The sequence below is a fragment of the Atractosteus spatula genome, chromosome 2, assembly GCF_055471065.1.
Source record: "Atractosteus spatula isolate fAtrSpa1 chromosome 2, fAtrSpa1.hap1, whole genome shotgun sequence".
NCBI lineage: Eukaryota > Metazoa > Chordata > Actinopteri > Semionotiformes > Lepisosteidae > Atractosteus > Atractosteus spatula.
Genome location: NC_142707.1, coordinates 2,338,255 through 2,361,189, shown reverse-complemented (window position 1 = coordinate 2,361,189; position 22,935 = coordinate 2,338,255). Strand labels below are relative to the sequence as shown.

Below are 22,935 nucleotides of genomic sequence, written 5' to 3'. Positions count from 1 at the left end.
TACGGCCCATTGAATTTGAGATTTAATCTTTCAGCTGTCGGCATGTTATCCGTGAATGAACCTCACAGATATTCATCTGTTTGGGGCGGAGCGCTGGCTCTGTGGCTCAGGATCTGCGCCTGTGGCTGGAAGGTTGCCAGTTTGTATCCCGCGGCCGGCAGAGGAATCCTACTCTGTTGGGCCCCTGAGCAAGGCCCTTCACCCCAACTGCTCCAGGGGCGCCGTATAAATGGCTGACCCTGCGCTCTGACCCCAAGCTTCTCTCCCTGTCTGTGTGTCTCACGGAGAGCAAGTTGAGGTATGCGAAAAGACCAATTCCTCACACAAGAAATTGTATATGGCCAATAAAGTGATCTTATCTCATGTTTTTTTGTTAATGGCCAGCTATAGTCAGTCTGTTGATGTGCAAGTTGTTCCGGGAATTTTCTCTGTAGCCAAAGGAAGCTGAAATAATGGCACAAATGTATCCGATTGAAGTGACAGTCCTGGTCCTGTGGCTTCCAGGAGATGTCCTGTCCATCCTAACATACTGTCCCACTTGTTGGTTTGGCAACATCAGTACTGTTAAATGTAACAGGCTAGGAAAATTATTTTATAACACTGTATAATCCGATAATTAGAATAATCAAACATAGCTTACGATTAAAATATAAAACACAGTAAATAAATGAAACATTGGAGATAGAGCATTATCTGTTATTTTAGATTATTTTATTAAATTAGGCAATTAGATTTATAATGTACATTTCTTTATTCTACACTGTGCAGTTCTGGAATTAAACCCCACAGTAAATAATAATGGAGTGCTTCACAGGCATATTGCAATGCAGATTACACAAGTGAGGTAATATGCACATTTTGCCCCACACGTGTAAAAACAGAGAGAGATGGCGTGTAAAACAGCGCTGCATGTGTGTGAAGAACATATGTAATTCTGTATCTCTAAAATGTTATTGTGAGACCCCAAAGGAAGTTTTTACATAAAGCCAACTTCACATGAGTTAAAACTCAGGGAGAGGGTGTTTAATTATATTATTGATCAAATTCATTCATCCACCCATTTTCCAATTGCTTTATCCAGTGCAGGGTCACAGGACGCCAGTCCATCACAGGGCAGAAAGACTTACACTCACACCAGCGCCATTTTCCCCAGAATCCATTAACCTACCGGCATGTCTGCAGGAGGAAACCCAAGCAAACTTGGCCAGAGCATGCAAACTCCACCCAGACAGCACCTCAGGAACCGAACCCATGAGAACAAGGGAAGAGCATGCAAACTCCACCCAGACAGCACCTCAGGAACCGAACCCATGAGAACAAGGGCAGAGCATGCAAACTCCACACAGCACCCCAGGAAATGAATCCAGGGCCTCAGTGCTATGAGGCAGCAGTCGTAACTGCTGTGCTCTGCACCTCCCTCTGCATCAAATATATCTGAAGAGCAACTACTTGAATACCAAATCAAAGAATGAATACAATAATATCTATCAATCAGTTGTATTCTCATACACCACCATTCTATACAAAGCATTCTCATGGCATTTTACATAAAGCTGTAAATTTTATATATTTAGATTCTTAATATTTTCTATATTTATATTCTTAATCTGCTCTCCTCCCCACTGAGAGCTGGTGTGTGGAGCATCATCCTGGTGGGGCAGCACACTGGTGGTGGTGGAGGGGATCCCCATTATTGAGTGGAGTGTCCAGAAAAGTGCTGTATAAGCGTCAGCAGTTATTATTAATTATTAAGTAACTAAAATCTACACAACATACATAACAAACATTATGTAAGCGCAGAAAAGCATGATTTCGTCACATTGTACGTCACGAGCTCCTGATGTGCAAGACAAATTTCCCTGGGAGCAGTAAAGGTTAATTCACTTCAGGTACCACTTTTTGGTCAGGGTGGACTGAATGTGCAAGGTCAGTCTTCCATCAGCTCTATCGACCATCTTGGCCTCCTGTGGTTCGTTGGTTCTTGCCATGGATGTGACCACAGGCATCTTCGCATTTAGTGACCCCTGAGGTTTGGGTCTGTAGCGGAGGACACTGGCATCAGTTTGCTTTGAAGGCAAGCTTCTGGCGATGGGTGCGTTTACTGTCACCGTGGCTGATTTGTCATCCTGGATGTCTTTCAAATCCACATCATCCAGGCTCTTGTTGACCTGCGGCACAATCATGAAATTTGGTCAAACTAGTTTCGCTATCAGCTCAATGCTCGATCAAGGTTTTTGTATCAACGCACGAACAGTACAGCCTACAGCGGGGTTGTCGGCGATGAAACGCTTTATCTGCGGGCTCTTTAAGAGGGAGAGGAGAGTAGAAGGACACAAGGACTTCTTGCAGAGTAACACAGAGTCCACACAAGAAAAGGCTGAAATATATCTTCTGCTGCCTTCACTGTGAATGCCGTGCCACTGTGTGGGCCCTTTTAGAGCAGGTGAGTTTCGCAAAAGATACACAGATTGGCTACTGAGTATAAAAACTGTTTTATTCTACAGTGAAGGGGAAAAAATAGAGCCAATCAAAACATGTCTCACTTAGAGCTCTGCCTCACTTTCTCCCCTCTCTCTCAAGACCAAAGCCAGTTTAGGAGTTTATTAGCACCACCAAATAGCATCTCTCTCCGTCTCCAAGAAAGACCCCCTCTTCATCTGTTGCTAAGAGAGTCTCTTTCATCTTCGTTTACCCCAGGAGAATCGCCGCTCTCGTCCAGGTTAAGTAGGTCTCGCTCATTCTTAACCTCCTTTGACCCAGAGGCAATGAATTTCAGTGGATCTGGTCAATTGAGCAGATTCTGAGCCCCAACACTGTCACTCCACTCACCTTCACGAGGACCAGGTGGTTTTAAACCAAGACGCTGCCAACCAGCCAGGTGACCATGACAGGACAAATATAGAGGGGGGTTGGTATGACAGGAGAGCACTCTGGTCAGAGCTGATGCCCATATTTAGCAGAGACGAGAGGATATTCTGAAGATTCCTGCAAACAAAACTGCTTGCAGCTCCTTTGAAGAGCACGACAACATCCAGTGACGGGGAACCCCGAGAAGCAGGGGTTCATGAACGCCCTCACCTTCGTAAACAGCTCGTAGAGGTGGCAGGTGGCCGCATGCTCCATGAAGACTTTCTCCATCTCTACAAACAGGGGTGACCCACAGTGTGGGTTCCGATAGGCTTCCTTTCCTTTGAACACAAGCAGCAGCAGGAACCAAGAGTTTCAAAACACAGTTTGTTGTTTTACAGAGGATAGATTTAATTACATTAATCTGAAGGCAAACCATCACACATCATTTTATTGGCCATATACAATTTCTTGCATTAGGAATTTGTCTTTTCACATACCCCAGCTTGCTCTCCATGAGACACAGACAGGGAGAGAAGCTTGGGGTCAGAGTGCAGGGTCAGCCATTTATACAGCACCCCTGGAGCAGCTGGGGTTAAGGGCCTTGCTCAGGAGCCCAACGGAGTAGGATTCCTCTGCCAGCCACGGGATATGAACCAGCAACCTTCCAGCCACAGGCGCAGATCCTCAGCCACAGAGCCAGCGCTCCGCCCAGTTGCATCACTTAGAATGTAGTCCAGTATCCAATGTTTTAAAATAAATACAATTCCCGGTAAAGCTGTGGAGAAGAGGTTAATGTCTTTTGGCTCCTACCTGGGGGTGTTGCATACACACAGAGGGTATCACTGTCTGAAGGCATGCGCACATTATCTTCTTCACCTTTGACATCTGCAGCATCTGTTTGGCTACGGATGGAAGACTTGTAATCTAAAATTAAAATAACGAGGAGAACTGACCAATTATCTGGCAAATCTTTCCGAGTCACCCATCGGTTAAATGTGTCCATTTGATCAGTGTTTTGTAAATGTATGAGATAAACAAAACATTAATTTAAATGTTCATGTGAATGTTTAAGTGTTATCCACAACAAAACAAAAAGTATTTGATAAGATTTAATTACGGTTTAGAAAAAGTAAAGATGTGAAACACTGAAACGTAAATATACATTAAGAAACTAGAAAAATGAATGTTTCCTAATATTTACAGTTGTGGACTGAATCAAATAGTAATTAAAGGCTCTTACCCTCACTTTTTTTATTTACAACTGATTGATTGATTATGATATTTGCAAATAACAATCACCATATTAAAAATATTCCAGCTAAATTATCAAATTCTATTAATCCTAATTAAAATGTACTTAAAAGAATAGATAATCGAAGGGCTCACAGTTTGTATTCCGGGAGATCTGCACTGGTCAATGTTTAATTCTAAGTTTATAAGTTTATCAGTAAATGAATTTATCAATACCGCTCCCTTGTTCCAGGTCTGCTTAGATCCATGTTTAAACAGTGAATTACCTTTTGCGGAACTGCTGTGTTTGAATGCAGGATAATTGGAATGTGGCATTCAAAACTAAACTTACAGAATATTAAAGTCTATTAATAAGGGGTTTAAAACACTTCGACCACTGCACTGGTTTGAATATTTATGTTCCACAGACAGTTTATTTTCCAATTAAGGTTTGCTTGCTTCAAGGTCTTATTAACCGTTTACTGTGTACAAACGTACCTCCCCTGCAGGCTTGCACAGTGAAGGCTCTGGGTTTCTGGCGCAGTCCAGGACACTGACGGTTGTTGAAAAGCTTAAAAATGTGCTCCAGCTTCACTGATTTTTCATCAGCGGCAACGATATTCCCAAACCTCCCGTGAGCCATGATTACAACCCAACAGCAGCTGAGGTCTTCACTGCTCCCATTTAGCCCATCTCGGAATTCCCTAATCTTGGGAATGACTTCCTGAAATCAGTGGGAAATTTGGGTAAACGAATCCTTCTTTATCTCTTGGGTTGATCTGCGTAGCTACTCTACAATTAGTCAGAAAAGCCGTTTGCATTCACAAGGAGAGCAAGGAGCAAGCAGAGCAGGCTTTGACAAGTCAAAAGAAAGCATGAAACCACCCAATGTTTTCCTGGGGTTTTGTCTTTCTAATCTAGACCTCCTCTGAGACGTGATGTCATCTGCCTTTCAATCAAATCAATTGCTGGACTGGTTCATGTGGACATTGAGAACTTCTGTGGTTATAAAACTGATCATATTAGTATCCGGTCTTTTGTAAGCCAAGAGATACTCAAGACCTGAATAGCTTTGTCCCAGGGATGAGGCAACGCTCAGGACGCATCAGCCAAACTGCTCTTCTAAGTGAAGCAGATTGAAATTAAAATAAACTGAAATGTATTTTGAATTATAAAGTTGAAATTAGAGTAAAATAAAAGATGGGCTGCGAAGAAGGAACAAGCCCCTTGGATGCAGCAGAAATGATTGAACTTCTAGTGCACTGATCTGACTCACCTGCTGTTTGAGGTCTATCATTTCTGTCACTCGAAACTTGTGGATTTTGAACAGGCTCCTCATTACTAATAGGTCTTTCTCAGCTCCTGGTCTGTCCTTCTTGATGCACAGTAACAGAGCCACACGCCTCCTACTCATATCATACTGGAAATCACGAGTAACCTGGTTTGTCGCCTAAAACAAGACAGTAAAACAGTGTGGAATTAAGCCAAGGCAAAAGAGGTAGGATTGAACATCGATTTGTTAATTTCTCTTCATTTTTAAAAGATCTTTCTTAATGTTTAAAGGTATAACCCAGCAGGGTGCTCAATGGCATTGGAAAAGGGAAACTCAGTTATATTGATCACTTAAATATAGGTTTGTTAGTATTCGCAGGTATTTATTGGCAAATTAGCAGGAGTTTATTTTAACTGTAAACAATAATCAAATTTCATGCGAGAGCATAGAGCCTTCAGAGCTTTGCTAGGGTTGTATTTGGAGATAATATTTCCAATACGGGAAGTTAATTAAGACATTAAGTGTAACCATATTTAAATATAATACAGCACAATTATTTATTTTTTCCTGGGTCAAGGACCGGCATTAAACACCTCAGGTCTTCGTGTACAGGAAGATCAGTTAGCCGGCAGAGGAATCCTACTTTGTTGGGCCCCTGAGCAAGGCCCTTCACCCCAACTGCTCCAGGGGCGCTGTACAATGGCCGACCCTGCGCCCTGACCCCCAGCTTCTCTCCCTGTCTGTGTGTCTCATGGAGAGCAAGCTGGGGTCTGTGAAAAGACAAATTCCTAATGCAAGAAATTGTAAAGGGTTAATAAAGTGATCTTATTATTCTTTAGTTTTTCCTTGTCTTGAGACCTGGCAGAACTGACACCACCTGGGAACTGCATTTGCATGCTACAGCCCACACTGAGTGCTTGCTGCACTGATGGTTATTGACACTCGGTACTGTACTGTATGTGTGAGTGAGTCTAACGCGGTACTGTATACTTCTAGGATACCGCGCCTGCACTCGTCATGAACCATTTCCGTCCTGTAATTACTTGTGTAGGATTCGACTTTTCCGGTTTCTTCTTTCTTCGTTCGTCTTCATAATCGAATGGACTGAACCCATACAGGTATGTGTTGTTTTCATGAGTCATGGAGGCATTCTAAGATCGCAGCAAAAGAGAGGTTATAGAAATACATCTGATAAAAAATATCAATTATTTCCGGCATCATATACAATCTTGCCTGTACAATATTTTAAAACAATAAAACAAAAACAATAAACGCTTTTCCTTACAGTCGTAACGTTATTTTTCGATACAAGTTTTAAAAGCCGATAAATGAATAAGTTAAAAGTAGGAAAAAATCGGATTAGCTACTATTTAAATGTAAAAAGTTTTTTAAAAAAGTTAAAAGCAAAGGTGAATTGCTTTAAGGTATTTTAGGCGTATCACACTACAAAGATAAACAGGTCACTAAATACACTGAAAAATACTGTTTTTCTGCGAGCAGTCAAGTGGTTTCAACGAGCGCAGATTCATTTTAAAAATTAATCAAATCCACAGAATTAAAAAACTACATTTTTACAAAACAGGTTCAATACATTTTACCACTACTTACAGCAAAATGCAGTGTTAGAGTATGTTTTTTTTTCCAGTAACAAAAAAATAAGTTTTATATCTAAACATAACTTACCGCTGCCAATACAACACCAAGTGCGACAATACAGACAACTGTAAAAACAACAAAACAGGTAACAGCTGCAGGCATTTTGTATCGATTTGACGATGCTTCCTGGCGAGAGATGCTAAGACGTGAAAGTGAAAACTTTCTTCCGTTTATTACTGTATATATACCAAGTGGGAGGAGACACCCTTCCAACAGGCTGCGCTAAAAATTCAAAGAACACATTTTTACGTCACATCGTAACCAAAACAATGTCATTGAACAAACCGCACAAATCGAGGGAAAATGAGAGCTTTAACACAGAAGTCTTCGTGAGTGAGTGGGTTGTTCCCAGTACGAGTCTGGAATTCTGCCTGCAGACCAGTGCTGTGTGCTCGTGGGTCTTGTGGAAGTCTAAAATTCAATTCCTCCGAATTCCTAAGAAAAACCAAGTCAAAGGACGTTTTATTTCTCATAGCGTCACGCCAGTTTTTATCTAAGATATAAGGATTCTGACTGATACAATGAGTGGACGGAATGTCTTTCTGTTCTATAGCGGATTTATTAGAAGTCACGTGTTTTCAAACACAAGCTCACGGAGCAGGGCCGTGGTGTCGGTGCTTTCCGGCGGCTCCGGTCTTCCCCTGCGCAGTGAAAAGCGTTTAAACGCGTGTTGTGAGATAAGAGTTTGCTTAATGCGGTACTTTTCTGGTACAGAAGGTAGTACTGGGAGCGCAGACTGCAGAGACAACCCCCTTCTCATAACGGCTGTGAGTCTCCCGAAAACCACGTGGTTTACAGCTGACTGCATTTTACTTTCATTGTGGTTTGAAATGCGCTCATCAATGCTGATTCTGTCAAACCCTGACATTTGAAAATAGTCTTGCAGCTCCCCTTTAAAAGCGTATCAGTTTGGTCTTCGGCATGCCTTTCCAACATCATTTTCTTTCAAACTGAATTGAACATTTTTATTAGACGCCTACCTGGTAATTTTACACCAAGACAATCCGTTTAAATTAAGATGTAGCTACCGGAGGCATCAGGACATCTTCGTCTACCTTCTGGCCTGCGTTGTGGAGGTTATAGCATCGTTTCAGCATATTCATTAAGCACAAGACATCTCCTTCTTCCAAAACCACAGGCCGGAGAGTTGATTTGTTTACAGATCAGAATGTGCTAGAGAAAGCAGGGGGGATATTAGTGGTGCTTCTCTGTTTAAAATGGTTGCAGCTGCAGAGGAGGGGTGAGAGGCCAGGTTGGAGACAAGGCCCGGCTGCACATGAGTGATCTGCGGTGTGCACCTACGATATTTCATCCGGCTCAATTCTGACGGTGGAGGCAGGGATAAGCCTGAGCTCATCAGAGGGGCGCGTCTTGATTTAGGCAAAGGAGAAACATACAGTAGATTGAAGTGGAGGGGGGGCATTACTGCACCCCCAGAAGCACCACTGCCCCCTGAAGTGCACCCTTGCTGCCTCATTGGACCAGTAGGACCTACGGCTCTGTTCCTTGAAGCTTGGAATGGACTCCCTCCTCTGCTTCTAATTTCTTCCCTGAGCATCTGGAGGACATCTGCCTGCTTCTTCTCCAAGAGTCTCCTCTCTGATAACTTATATTCCCTGTGGGTTTTCTCTCCATGGTCTCGGGGCTGTTGTCCATTCGATGCTCTGACCTGAGACAGCATGCAATGTGAAGACCCTAGCTAAGCAGCCATAAAGCTTGAACCGACTGAGTAGCGTGTCGTTAGGAGCCGACCAATGTTCATGTCGCTGGACTGTTGTTATATACTGAGGAGTTCACAGCCCTTTACTTACTACTACAGCTGCCACTTTCTACTGGCTGTGGATCCAGTGAAACTCAGATGAGTACACAAGACTGTTTCTAGCTGTGTTTTACTTCTAGAAATTACTCAGATGTCTCGGTGTATCCCAGTCATACTTGATCAGAAGTACGGAAATAAAAAAACAATGCAAACATTTTATTCTACTCATTCCCTATAACAATCGCATTTTAGTTTTGGGAAAAAAAGCTCTCGGTGCTCTCCAAAAACCATGTGATTTTTTAAAACAAAGCACTACGAAGGGGGAGGAGAAACTGGACAGAAATGCTCCAGAGAACTCCAAGTACTTTTTAATGACTAGGGACTTTTCTTTTTAAACTGAAAGTGTTTATTGCAACCAACTGAAAGCAGGGAAATAACTGTGGCCCATCCTGTGGGTAGTGTACACTGCTACTGCCCTCTAAAGGATATTACATTAAGGGACTAATTTAGAACAAGTCTTGCTATAGACTAAGCGATTTAACACGGTACTAACTAGTACACCTCTTAGTATGTACAGTAACTCCATTTGAAATCTGCATTTGATCATGTAGATCTTCCAGCGTTGTTATTGTTAGACTCACAGCTGCATCTGTCACCAGTACCCTGTTTGCCTGGCTGCTCAGTTTGGAAAGACGACCTGAGCTAGCGGTCTTGGTAGTACTGTGCATGCCCCATTTCGTGATGATGGAGTAGAATGTGCTCACAGGGATATTTCATCCATTGATCCATCTTCTAACCACTCTGTCCAGTACAGGGTGGCGGGAGAGACCAAGCCTATCCCAGAAAGCAATGGGCACAAGGCAGGGTATACCCTGGGCGGGATGCCAGTCCATCACAGGGCAGACAGAGACACACTCACACCAGGACCAACTTTTCCAGAAGACAATTAACCTACCAGCATGTCTTTGGACTGTGGGAGGAAAGCAGAGCACCTGGGAGGAAACCCATGTGAACATGGGGAGAACATGCAGACTCCACACAGACAGCACCGCAGCAACTGAGTCCAGGGCCCCAGCACTGCGAGACAGCAATGCTAACCAGTGTGCCACGGTGCCACCCAATATAAAATCAAGATCTATGGAGTTTATAAAGCGCAGATATTCTTTTGCTCTCAGTAACTCTAAAGAGCTCCAGTCCTTTTGGTATTTTTGAAATGTACAAAATACTTCCATCACACAACAGCACTCCGGAAACATCACAAACCCCAGTCACACACCAGCACAGGGGTCCACAGACAAGGAAAAGCGAAGGCAGAATCAGGTTTTAGGATACAACGGTCACAGCTGTAACCTGACATTCTGTCTTTGAAGTCAGCGAAACAACACCAGCGGTCTCGTGAAGTTACTACATGCACTCCTGGCTTCGTCCACATATATTGAGGTAATGAAAAAGAACGTCAAAAAATCACGTGCATTAAAACTGTTTACAAATCATGGATATTTCACAGTGTCGTGGTTCTTGTCGGGTTGGAGCCAAGTGTAAAAGTTGGCCACTGGTATGTGGTGATCCTCGCAACGTTTCTGGAAACTCAAAAGGGGGTCCCACCGTGAAGGAAGAGAAACTCACAACACCCCTGCAATCTTCCCGCTGGTGTGCTACTAACACGACCGATTATGCAACAAAAACCGAAACGGAAAGTTCAGCTACTGCAATGGTCTGAATTTAGCTCTAAGCGACAGTACAGTGCACCGTGACGCTGTTACAAGTGTTATTATAGTGCATGACACAGAGGTGGAAAAGGTCACATCATTAAGGCACAGCTACTACTTAACCTTTATTTCCTGGAGGGTTTTCAAAACTATTTAAGAGTTGCTCCTTCTGCAGGGACAACGGACTTTGTATTACTGCAAAAACGAGACAAAAAGGATGGTTTGCCCAGTCTCTTCTTTGCCGCGAGAGTGCAGAGCTTGTTTAATCATGAAGCATGCACAGGGAACAGCGAGAAGTAACATTCATAATGAACACAAACCCACAATAAATATCTTATTCTGGCACAAAAGCATATGGTCAAAAGATCTAACAGGGGAAAACCCTTCTCAACAGCCACATACAGTATTTGTGAAAACAGAAATGAACATTCAACACAACAGCACATTCCAGCTGGTGTGGTCTGTTCTGTTGTGGGGTTCATATGTTCTTGGGGATGTTTGTATTGAAATGTCTGCGGCAGAAACATTATATGAGCAAAACAGACAAGGAACCAAGGCAGTAAGGAATGGAAAACAAGTCTCGGAGTATCCCCTAACAGAGGCGACCTGCCAGCGTGTCGGTCGGTACACAGGTACACGCGAGAGCCGACGCGGCTGAGCAGTGGGGCTCCGGCGCCGGACCACGGGAGACCCCTCTCCTCTTGCGTGCCTTCAGCCACAGGGGATCCAGTTCCTGACTCCCGGGATTCGCCGTCGCTCCGCAGTGAAACCAAAAAGAGCCGGCCGCTCTCCCCGGCGCTCCAGGCAGGCACGCACGGAAACCTCCTCCGGCTCCCGGAGAATTCCTTTCGCTCCTGCAGCCCGAGACGGGGAGAGGCGGAGGGCTGGGCCGGCACGCTCACGAGAGCACCCGCCCGCGCCCCGACCCGCCCTGGGAGGAGCAGAACTCCCGGAGCCAAACAGGCCACAAGTCCCAGCGCAGGGGAAGAGCGTCCGTCTGGGTAAAGGAAGTGAAGGATTTCATCGGCGAAGTGCTTCCTGCAGCCAGGCCTGGGAGAGCAGGGGAGTGGGGGGAAGGGGGAGCCCTGAACCCCCACAGTAGCCCCGTCTCTCCGAGACGACTTTAAAAGACAACAGGTATGAGCAGCAAGGAGAAATAGACACACGTTGTGGGCGACGGGGTCTTCCGAAGACTGCTGTCGGAGAGCCCTCCTCCTGGAAGAAGAGTGGAGAGGTGCAGAGTGAGAGTGGGGCAGGACTCCCAGCCTGTGTGCAGGTGGCAGCACTAGCGTGGTCAGGGAGGCTCAGCTGGAGCCCCCCGTGTGGTCAGGGAGGCTCAGCTGGAGCCCCCCGTGTGGTCAGGGAGGCTCAGCTGGAGCCCCCGTGTGGTCAGGGAGGCTCAGCTGGAGCCCCCGTGTGGTCAGGGAGGCTCAGCTGGAGCCCCCGTGTGGTCAGGGAGGCTCAGCTGGAGCCCCCTGTGTGGTCAGGGAGGCTCAGTATTACCTGCAGACTCAGAAGGCCTGGGTGGTCTGTGGTCCGTTGCTCTGAATCAGCCTCATGATGGACTGGACCACCTCCAAGGTTGTGCCCTGACCCCCGATATCCGCCGTGTGCAGCTGGGGAAACAACAGGCCACAGTCAAAAGCGGGGTGCGGATGTCAGAGCGCGGGCGCAGCCCAGCACAGGACGGCCGAGACGCTCCTTCGGTGAGCGCAGCCCAGAGCTGCGGAGACACCTGCCTGGACACTCAGCCACCCCCCGCCCGCCTGCCAAAACACCACAAAACACAGGAAACAGGAAGTGGAACAGACCCGGACCCCCAAGTCCACATGGGGGTCGAGGGTCAGCACTGGGGCGACTCTTACCCGGGTCTCGTTCATGGTCTTGAGCACGGCGCCTCGGATCATCGCTGCGTAGGTGTGCAAGCTGGATCGGCAACCGGGGGGTGGGGGGGGCGAGGCAGGAGGAGAAAGAGCAAGACTGTGTGAGTGATGGTGACCCCCAACCCCTTACTGGCCCTGCGCCTGAACCAGTCCCTGACCAGCAGCCCCGCCTCGACAGCGGCCTGCTCAGACCACCTGAGGAAGAGCCACATTTCATACTACCTGAGACGCCTCTAAAAGGACAAATCTGAACTTTTGGTCCCATTTGGTCGAAAGCGAATGAAAGCCCTTTACTACCTAATTAAACCTATCTAAAGGGTAGAACAGAGCTCAGCTAAAGAGCCACTCTTCTCCACTGCCACAGAAGTAGGGTGTTTCACCCAGTACCAAAATAGTATAAAACTAGTATAGTGCACTGGAGTGGCAGCACAGGGCAGGGGGTGCCCTGCGGGACATGCAGACACAGGGCAGGGCTGGGCAGGCGGTGCCCTGCGGGACATGCAGACACAGGGCGGGGCAGTGAGCGGCAGCGCAGTCACTCCACAACGTCTGACTCACTTCAGGTGGTCCAGCATCATGCAGCTGGCCAGCAGCATGGCGGTGGGGTTGGCGATGTTCTTGTTGGCAATGCTCTTTCCTGTGTTCCTAGTGGCCTTGGTGAAAACAAGAGACAGACAGTTACTGGGCAGTCAGGACTCCAAACACTCCTTCAGCCCAGTGGGCTAGTCTCTCACTCCTCCTCTCGCTCGTCTCTTTCTGACTCTCCTCCTCTCTCGGTCTACCCCTGTCCCGCCTCACCCCTGCGCCCCTCTCTCCCCTGCGAGAACAGGAAGCACAGCCACCGGCAGGGCTGTGGGACGGACTCACCGTTTCGAAGACGGCGTAGTCCCGCCCGTAGTTGGCCCCCGGCACCAGGCCTGGTCCGCCCACCAGCCCCGCGCACACATTGCTCACCACGTTGCCATAGAGATTGGGCATCACCATGACATCAAACTGCTGAGGCTTGGAGACCAGCTGGGAGGAGAGAGGCAGACAGAGGCAGGAGTTAGTACACACACTGTTCCACAGCAAGCCTGCAATGAAGCTGGAAGAGAGGCAGAGGGGTTAATAAACACACACACACATAGTGCTGCACTCTGAGGCTGGGAGAGAGGCAGAGGGCTTAATACACACACATACTGCTGCCCTCCGAGGCTGGGAGAGAGGCAGAGGGGTTAATACACACACACACACATACTGCTGCCCTCCAAGGCTGGGAGAGAGGCAGAGGGGTTAATACACACACACACACATACTGCTGCCCTCCAAGGCTGGGAGAGAGGCAGAGGGCTTAATACACACACATACTGCTGCCCTCCGAGGCTGGGAGAGAGGCAGAGGGCTTAATACACACACATACTGCTGCCCTCCGAGGCTGGGAGAGAGGCAGAGGGCTTAATACACACACATACTGCTGCCCTCCGAGGCTGGGAGAGAGGCAGAGGGGTTAAGAAGTTATAAAAGGAGACAGGAATTTCCACCGTCTCAAATATTCCATCATCATCACCCAACTTCACGACAGGACAATGCAACCTGAGAACCAGGATTCAGAGACCCTGCTCTACAAAGATAGTCCACTGGGGAAGGTTTACCAACAAGAGGAGGCCGTTCAGCCTACCTAGCCAAGTTGGTCTACAGTAGTTAATTGATCCTAGGGTCTCATCCAGCTGTTTCCTTCAAGAAGACAGGGGAACAGCTTCAACAATATGGCTGGGCAGCTTGTTCCACACTCCCACCACCCTCTGCGTAACATGCCCCATTCCCAACAGGAATGTCGATGCCCTGCCAGTCTCTGCCAGGGTGCAGCTTTCCGTAAGGAGGACGGCAGCGCGTTACCTGCATTGTAGTGTTGTCCACGATCATGCTGTCAAAGGTGATGTCAGGATACCCAGACGCCACCTCCCTGCAGCACTGCAGGAACAAGCCGTCGCCCAGCTTCCTGCAGAGACAGAGACAGAGGCGGAGGGACGGGGGGTCAGCGGGTCAGCGGGAGTGGACGCAGGGGTGCACGCGCCGGTCGCTGTGGTAGCGGCACGCGGTTGGCTCACATGATGTTGGCCTTGTGCACGGCAGTGACCTTGCGGCGACCCTTCTGCCGCGCCTGGCGGAAGGCGTAGTCGGCGATGCGCAGCGAGTTCAGCTTGGTGATGATCTTCAGGCTCTCCACAACTCCCGGCACACTCTGACAGACGGGGAGAGGGAAGGACAGGGATACTGACAACACTGACAGACACCTCTCCCTCCCTCCTCCCTTCCTCTTAGCTCTCCCACCCTCCCTCCCTCCATCCAACCTCTCCCCGGCTCTCCCACCCTCTCTCCTCTCTCCTCTCCTAGCTCTCCCACCCTCCTTCCATCCATCCTCTCCCGGCTCTCCCACCCTCCCTCCCTCCCTCCATCCATCCATCCATCCTCTCCCGGCTCTCCCACCCTCCCTCCCTCCCTCCATCCATCCTCTCCCGGCTCTCCCACCCTCCCTCCTCTCCCAGCTCTCCCACCCTCCCTCTCCCAGCTCTCCCAGCTCTCCCACCCCCTCTCACCTCGTGCTCCAGGCTGCTGTACTCCCCCTCAGTGTTCTCCCGGATGATCATGATGTCGATGTTGCGGTGTCGCGTCTGCACCCCTGGCAGACTCTGGCAGTGCATCACGTTGGCGTACAGGTCCAGGCTGGTGCTGGGGGGGGGGGGATGACGCCAACATCAGCACCGAGACACACGCAGGCAGGCAGCCGCCTGCTCCGAAGTGCGCAAAAACAACTTTTTTCTTGACCGAATAACCAAAAAATAAAATCCTACAATAGACCAGACATAACTGTAGCTGTGCCTCACTGGGGCACGCCTCCTGGATAGCTTTTTAGTCTGTTTCGCCTCTTAACAGACAGCTCTTACACAAACAGGAAGGAGGAAGCCCCAGAGATTTTTTACACTGCTTTAGCTCCCAAGTCACTGTTCCTACAAACATAATCAAAAGCAACCAACAAGCCTGAGACATCCAGCACTTGATAGCTCACTTCTGAAGGAAAAGTTTAAGAACACATTGTAGCTCTTAGCTGTCTGGGCAGAAAAACTGCCTGAGAAGTAACAGGAGCAACAGACTGAACTGAAATTGCGCTGGACTTAAAGATAATGTTCAAAGACGAGTAGGGTGTGGATGTTTGGAGCTGTCCTGCGATATCTTTGCTTTACGCTTTACAGCACAAATGTGTTATCTATTCCTTTTTGTGCTTGTTTTTGTAACTGCTTGTCTATATAAATGAGAACAGTTCCAGCTGGTACTTTGAACTGCCTTTTGCTTCTGTGGCTGATCAACTCCTGTATGCATACACGATAAACTCACAGCACCTTTCTCATAAACGAGCCTAACCGAGAGTGTGGACTTCCTGCACTTCTATTCAAGAGCCTGCAGCTCTCGGTAAGACCTGCGCTGGACCCGTCTGCTGTGCACTGGGAGTGCGATCTGTACCCCACTGCCGGCAGGGCCCCCCCAGTGCCAGGCTATTTCTTGAATCTCCCACACTGTGGCGAGCCATGCCCCGGCTGTCCCAGGACTCTCGGAGACCCGCAGAGGACGGGCTGGGCCGGAGGGCTCGGGACCAGCCTCACCGGAGCAGGTTGTTCCTGGACTTGTGGGAGGGAGGCAAGGTGTGGTTGGTCTCGATATTGCCTGGAGAGACAGACGCACAACGAAACGGAGACGCTGGATTATTAAGCGTCTCTCAACCTGCGTGCCTTTAGATATTAAATGGGTGCGCTGTGGAATTTCGGAAAAGTCACAGATAAGAAAAAAAATGTGATTAAACTAAAGGTCACATCTCTATTAGATGTGTGGAGAGGCAGGGTGGTCCGCAAAATGGTTATGTCTGCATGTCCAGGGCCAGACAAGCTGGAGGAAGAGCTGATCTCCCATGCCGGTCAAGTGTGGGATTAGCTGGACAAACGGAACAGGACCACGCGAGTGTTCGCCACCCCACTGGCCGAGGCCGGGAGAAATACTGCAGTTTCCATTAAGGTCGGCCTTTAACCCGGAGCAGTAAATACAGCCCAGCAATGTTGTTGTACAAAAATTCATCACCAAGACTCTCTCAGCTGTGCTTCAGGTGTGGCTGTTAACCTCCTCGGTCAGGACCGCTCTGAAGCACACGCTGGTGCTCCTGCCCCCTCACCCCACACACCTCAGACTCACGTTGCCCTCTACAGGCTGGGTTTCTGCACTGCTGACAATGCGTATCACATGTCACTGAGCCATTCAGGTTGTTTTTACCTCAGTGTACTCTTCATGATAACTGCTTACACTTATATAGCACTTTTCTGGACACTCCACTCAAAGCGCTTTCCGGGTAATGGGGATCCCCTCCACCACCACCAGTGTGCAGCCCCACCTGGATGATGCGACAGCAGCCATAGTGCACCAGAACACTCGATTCATAGATGGAGATTATTAGGAGGCTATGATTGGTAAGGGCCAATGGGAATTTGGCCAGGACTTTGGGGTAACACCCTACTCTTTTCAAGAAACGCCCTGGGATTTTTAATGACCACAGAGAGTCAGGACCTCGGTTTTACGTCTCATCCGAAGGACGGCGCCTGTTTTACAGTATAGTGTCCCCGTCACTATACTGGAGCGTTAGGACCCACACAGACCGCAGGGTGAGTGCCCCTGCTGGCCCCACTAACACCTCTTCCAGCAGCAGCCTTAGTTTTTCCCCGGAGGTCTCCCATCCAGGTACTGGCCAGGCTCACACCTGCTGAGCTTCAGTGGACTGCCAGTTTTGAGTTCCAGGATGGCATAGCTGTTGGCCATACTCTACTCTTTATTGGAATCCTTTGTAAATTTACTTGGATTGAATACACGAACTATGCAGAACACTCATACTGCCTATACCTGTATGCACCGCGCAACAGGAAACGCACACTGACCCTTCAGCGCCACCCCGTTGCGGCGGATGGCAGTGATGGCGTTGTTGATGTCATCCTCCTCGGTGAGAGACGAGTTCACATTGACGACCTCGAAATCCACAGGCACACAGCAGAACCTGTGCAACAAGACACATAGTATAACCTCCTGTTCGCACTGTGCAACGCCCTCTCTACATAACAGTCTACAGCACGATGTCACACACTGCGTGCGGTGTACATACGGGTCAATGTGTGCAGCACAGGGTGCATGCATCAGTGCTGACAGCACAGCCACTGTCTGAAAGCGATAGTATATACCAGCAGAGTCACACAGAGTGCGCAGTACATCGTCAGTCGACGCCTGCGGTTTTGTGCAGTGAGAGCAGATTCGCATCAGTCTGCGCGTGCATCAGACGGTACATTTGCAGGATGGTCAGTGCCTGCAGCGGTGACAGGCAGGTCTGTGCACCTGAAGAGCTCGCGGACGTGGTTCAGCAGCTCGGGCCCGATGCCATCGCCTGGGATCAGCGTCACGGTGTGCCGGCCGCCGTACTTCGCTGGAGGGGGCTGTAGAGGAGACGGGCGAGTGAGACACACAAAGACAAGGACAGCTCTGCGTGGGCATGGGTGTGATTTCTAAAACACGCAATTCTGTAAACAAAAACACTGCAGGCCACTGATGTACCAGCGCACACTCAAGCAGACACAGCTCAGCATCCGAGATCACTCAGCTGCTGCTCCTTAAATCATTCCGTCACAGACGCCGAATCATCAAGGAACACTGTCAGCGCTGGCCACTGTACACTACAGCACAATTCCAACATTTCCTTCAATTTCAAAGCCCGGATGTCCTCGTCCGTTTCAGTACAGGACGTGAGCCCAAGCTGCTCAGCATCCCGGGGCGAGACAGTGCAGCACAGCACTGTGTCTGCAGGCACGCTGCGGGTGTGCTTGTGCTACGCTGAGCCCCGCAGGGCAGGCAGGCTCAAGTGAAGAACCATACTCACAATGATCTGGCTCCGGTCAGCAGGGCAGGGCGGGCGCAGGGAAGCAGGAGGCAGGGAATAAGAGAGGAGACGGCATTAGCTGTTGATCAGGGGGAGGAGTGAGAAATGACCTCACCAACACGATAAAGAAGGAACAGTGTCACGTGACGTTCAGGACCTGGATTTTAACGTCTCATCCAAAGGACTGAATCTCCTGCAGCACCATACCGGGATACTGGAAATTCTAGTCCAGAGCGCAGAGCGCCACCTACTGGTCCACCAGCACCACTTACGGCAGGAACCTGGTTTTCCTCAGTCTCAGTTTCTGAGATTTGACAAGATGAGGTTAAAAGGTAAATTAAACTAAAGTAAGAGGTATATTAGTCCTGTTGAGAAAAAGGACCTATGGCACAGACAAAGAGTGAAAAGTGAAAAGACCACCTCTTAATCCAGTTTGCCAGCATAATGTTTGTCAGCTTAAGTTACTGAAAATGTATAAAGGTTGCTGGCTCAAACAGCCATACAATGGGGGTCTTATTCTCCCTGGGTCTGCTGAAATTATTTATTGAGACACAGAGAGAATAACTTAAAAATGTCAAGTTCAACACATTTCAGAAGCGTTGGACAGAAAACGGTCTGGATCAAAGTGTACTGCATACAGTATATAGTACACAGCAGCTGTCCTTCAGGCAGGACAGCATTGTGCTGCTAATACACTCCCTGTCCACTAGAGGGAGCTCTGCAGAGACACAACTCACCGAGGAAGTCGACTTCTCCCTCTGACTGGTCACCGCCGCTCCAAACACCTGCAAAGACGAGGAAACCACCGGGCTGTTATTACTAATAACTCACTGCTACAAAGCACCTCAGCTCACGGATCAAATAACTACTAGAAACAAATCAGGCTGGACGGGCCAAGTAGCCATCTCTCAACACACTGCACGGATTCATCAGACAACCATAGAAATCCATGGTGTGTAACACGGAGAAGAGCGCTCAACCAAACCGCAGGGCAAATCCACAGTAATGAGCCGCGCAGAAACGTAGTGCAAGACGCAGCATGGGTGTCCCACAGACAAACTGGACAAGAGGAACAGCAGAATTAAAGAGAGAGGAAAAGGTTCACGATCTTCTTCAGGGGAATAATGTTGCTGCCTGTACTGTCACAGGCTGTAAAAGAAGAGATCGTTCATTGCTAATAATGAACAGGTAGGCAGCTAGCTAGCACATTTTTAGATCTCTTCTTTCAAAGCAGCCTGGACACATTTTTGAACATCATACTGTACCTCTGTCAGTGACTTTACTAGGGCACTGTGCGCTTACAACTGCACTCTGAAACAGCACACGCAACTCGCGATAAAGACACTCCACAGTCGGACTGCACTGCTGTAGCGCGGCGAGTGTAGAACAGAATAACGATCAAATCTGTCAGGGGTCAGCGTGACGAAGAACCGGAGAGAACCTCTCCCTTCACTGCCCCTCTTCCTCCATGCCTTCCCCTTGACTCCCTTGCAGGAGTCAATAACCCCTCCGCCACAGCAGAGCGCACCAACTCTCGGAGAAAGCTGCGCCTCTCTCACCCCTGCCGTCTCAGTGCAGTCCCAGTTCACGATAAAAAAAAAAACATGTCATCTGTTGCGTTATTAAACACAGAACAGATTCGAGACGACAGCACTAAAAACTACCACACAGATCTAGCGCGATCACAGAGACAATGATACCACCCCGAAAAATAATGCAGTGTTTACCCGCCCACGATGAAGACCTCAGCCTGCATCGCCAAAGCACATTTAAAACAAGCTTTTGAGAGGAAAGGCACTGACACAACACCAAGCACCACGGAGGACCGTACTCCAACACCGCAGCAGAAGCAGCGACAGCGAGAGCCCAGCCCCACGCAGAAAGGCACGGCAGGCGTTTATACTTCGCTTGGGGGGGGGAGAAAAAAAAAGTATAATTTCGCTGTGGTCAGCTGGCATTTTTAAAGCGGGGGTCACTCCCGAAACACCACTCGACTGCTGAATTAAAACTAAACCTCTACCTCCTCCCCACATCCTCAGCGCTTCCCTGACCTTGCCGTCACTGTCGCATCCTACCGCAGGGAGCTCCATCGCCTGCCCGGCCACGGGTCACCGGCTCACAAAGCGCGGCGGAGAAAAAGAGCAACGTCTTACCCTCGCCGAGCCCCCCACTCGCCCGGTTAATGCGGGTCTGAGCAGCTTTGAGACAGCGAGCACGGAGCAGCGCAGCGCCATCTTGACAGTGCGGAGACACTGGGCTTCTTGCGTCTTCAAACGTCAAGCGGGGCAGGCCGGTGACAAAACAGCGCCCCCGGTAGTCTAGCGCCCCCCGACGCCGGGAGGCTGCATTATTATATGAAGCTGAACCAAGCGCTAAGGGGGCTAACGTTTATTAACCGATATTTCATATTTTTGCTGGACAGATATGAATGTAAGAGATACTCATTTATATAGCTGAAATTCATGAACATCTCCACCAAAACTATCCGAGGACACTTCCTCTTTGTCACCCACAGACTGGTGGCACTGCTCTGTCTAGTTTTCTGACTAAGATCCTTTCATACAAATTTCCTAGGAGTCTTGGCTCTGAAAACATGTTCTTTGTTAGCTGGTGTGTGGGGAACATACTGTAAAAAACGGCCTCGTCCATTGGATGGGACATAAAACCGAGTTCTTGACTCTCCATGGTCATTAAAAATCCCAGGGCGTTTCTCGAAAAGAGTGGGGGTGTTACCCCAGTGTCCTGGCCAAATTTCCCCCTGGCCTTTACCAATCATGGCCTCCTGATAACCCCCCTCTCTGAACAGGCTTCATCACTCTGCTCTCCTCCCCACTGAGAGCTGGTGTGTGGGGAGAGTACTGGCGCATCATCCAGGTGGGGCTGCACACTGGTGGGGGTGTAGGGGATCCCCAGGACCTGTAAAGCACTTTGAATGTAGTGTCCAGAAAAGCGCTTTATAAGTGTAAGCAATTATTATTGTTCTGTCTTGACTTGTCACATCACTTGTGTGTGGATTGTGCCAAACAAGAGCTTCACTGAAGATATATCCTGTCACTCTATGGAAATGTGCACCTGAACACAGTGCTTCTCAAAGTGTGGACCACTGCCTGCTGGTGTTCTGTGGAAAGGTCTCAGGTGTGCTGTGGAATCACAAGTGATCACACTCAAAAGGTGTGGCCCAGGTGTTTTGTGTAGCTCTTTACCAAACAAACTTAACCAAGTATTAAACAGCTCTGTTCTTTGAAACAAGCCCATATTGCAACTGTACTCAGAAAGCCGAAGATTCTTCTTCTTCACATGATCATATTATATTTGTCTTTAAAATTGTATTCAGTGTTCGGCTCTGAAATTAATGTTATTTCTTTGCGTACTAGTGCTGATTGGTTTGAAATTTGGTGTGCAGGGAAAGATTTGGGAAGTTAAAAGTGTGCCGTGAGCTGAAAAAGTTTGGGAAGCATGGTCTTAACATCTACCTGTCTTTGCCTCTGATGTACGTACCCTGTACAGTACCTTCATTCTGCTAGGCTTCCTGTCTGCAGTTGCACCCGTCTTGCACATGTCCACTAACAATGTAGGCAACAGCTCCCTCTAGTGGGAAAACTCATTTACCTAAGTACAGTATGCCACAGTCTGACTAGCTTTGTACATGATACTACAGCATAGTGTTCTTGGGTGTATTTGCAACACGAATTGGAAAGGATATTTTATGGTTATTGCTACGCAGGGGTGGCCGAAATATTAGTTTTGCAGTGACGATGGCCTGTTGGAAAATGTACACTTCCTGTTTGCGGTGGTGAGTGCCAGTGGCCTGTTTATGGTGAACACTGTGCTTTGTTTTAGAGCAAAACATTTGCTGTCATCTGGAAAGTGAAGCTTTGCAGCGCTAGGTCCTGGGTCCTGGGGTGCTGTCTGTGCGGAGTTTGTAGATTCTCCCAGTGTTTGCGTGAGGTTTTCTCCCACAGTCCAAAGGCATACAGGGAGGCTAAATGGCTTCTGGGAAAACTGGCCCTGGTGTGAGTGTATGTGTCTGTGTGTGCTCTGTGATGGACTGGTGTCCTGTCCAGGGTGTACCCTGCCTTGCACCTGTTGCTTGCTGGGATAGGCTCCAGCCCCCCATGAGCCTGTATTGGTTAAAACGGTTAGATAGTGGATGGATGAAAAGTGATGTTCTGGGTCCTACTATATTTTCAATCACAACACAACAACAAGATGAACTTAACTTTGAGTGACATTGTTTGCCACATCAAAAAACATCTGCTAGTTTCATAAGCACTTTTTGATCATGTCTGACAATTAGGAATTGATGAAAATGTCATCCCAGGTGTCCTGTTGAAGAAGTTGCCCATCATCACCAGATTACTAAATCAAGCAGGCAGATTTGAGCTTTTCCTATGATTTTATTGAAACAGTTTTTTTACACAACAGGTCGTGGGTGTCTGGAACTATCTACCCAGGAGTGCCCGAGTTTATTTCCTTCATTTATTTTTTACTTTTTTTGCCCATATTCTTTCACAGGTGTTTCATTGTTTGGTAAAATTTGCACTGTGTTAAAAATAGTTTTATAAAAATAGCTTTGAAAAACACCTCTGTATTTTAACACACCTGCTTCTGCATTCAAAGGTGTCTGCAAAAGACCA

At 48.2% G+C, this 22,935-nt stretch overlaps 2 protein-coding genes across 2 annotated transcripts; both read right to left on the bottom strand.

Moving 5' to 3' along the window:
* Positions 1 to 1,497: 1,497 nt before the first annotated feature.
* Positions 1,498 to 7,138, bottom strand: LOC148838975 (caspase-14-like). The gene is made up of 7 exons (XM_088909093.1): positions 7,037 to 7,138; positions 6,397 to 6,504; positions 5,357 to 5,530; positions 4,579 to 4,804; positions 3,661 to 3,774; positions 3,079 to 3,188; positions 1,498 to 2,168 (listed from the first exon to the last, which is right to left on the bottom strand). The coding sequence occupies exons 1-7, from the start codon at positions 7,109 to 7,111 to the stop codon at positions 1,881 to 1,883; spliced, it is 1,095 nt and encodes a 364-aa protein (XP_088765219.1). The 5' UTR covers positions 7,112 to 7,138; the 3' UTR covers positions 1,498 to 1,880.
* Positions 7,139 to 10,693: 3,555 nt separating this feature from the next.
* Positions 10,694 to 20,557, bottom strand: idh3g (isocitrate dehydrogenase (NAD(+)) 3 non-catalytic subunit gamma). Its single transcript, XM_088926932.1, has 13 exons — positions 20,452 to 20,557; positions 19,036 to 19,083; positions 17,761 to 17,858; positions 17,313 to 17,428; positions 15,999 to 16,059; positions 14,937 to 15,069; positions 14,448 to 14,581; positions 14,236 to 14,338; positions 13,228 to 13,374; positions 12,919 to 13,013; positions 12,343 to 12,403; positions 11,981 to 12,093; positions 10,694 to 11,692 (listed from the first exon to the last, which is right to left on the bottom strand). The coding sequence occupies exons 1-12, from the start codon at positions 20,530 to 20,532 to the stop codon at positions 11,989 to 11,991; spliced, it is 1,182 nt and encodes a 393-aa protein (XP_088783058.1). The 5' UTR covers positions 20,533 to 20,557; the 3' UTR covers positions 10,694 to 11,692; positions 11,981 to 11,988.
* Positions 20,558 to 22,935: the final 2,378 nt, after the last annotated feature.

Excerpts from the sequence above, each read along its gene's own strand:
- LOC148838975 (XM_088909093.1), bottom strand. The coding sequence starts at position 7,111 with ATGCCTGCAGCTGTTACCTGTTTTGTTGTTTTTACAGTTGTCTGTATT. Across the intron at positions 5,531-6,396 it reads AAAAGTCGAATCCTACACAA|GCGACAAACCAGGTTACTCG; the intron begins GTAATTACAGGA and ends GTCTTGTTTTAG. Across the intron at positions 3,775-4,578 it reads TGTGCAAGCCTGCAGGGGAG|ATTACAAGTCTTCCATCCGT; the intron begins GTACGTTTGTAC and ends TTTTAATTTTAG.
- idh3g (XM_088926932.1), bottom strand. The coding sequence starts at position 20,532 with ATGGCGCTGCGCTGCTCCGTGCTCGCTGTCTCAAAGCTGCTCAGACCC. Across the intron at positions 17,859-19,035 it reads GGGAGAAGTCGACTTCCTCG|CCCCCTCCAGCGAAGTACGG; the intron begins GTGAGTTGTGTC and ends TCTCCTCTACAG. Across the intron at positions 16,060-17,312 it reads CAACGGGGTGGCGCTGAAGG|GCAATATCGAGACCAACCAC; the intron begins GTCAGTGTGCGT and ends CTGTCTCTCCAG.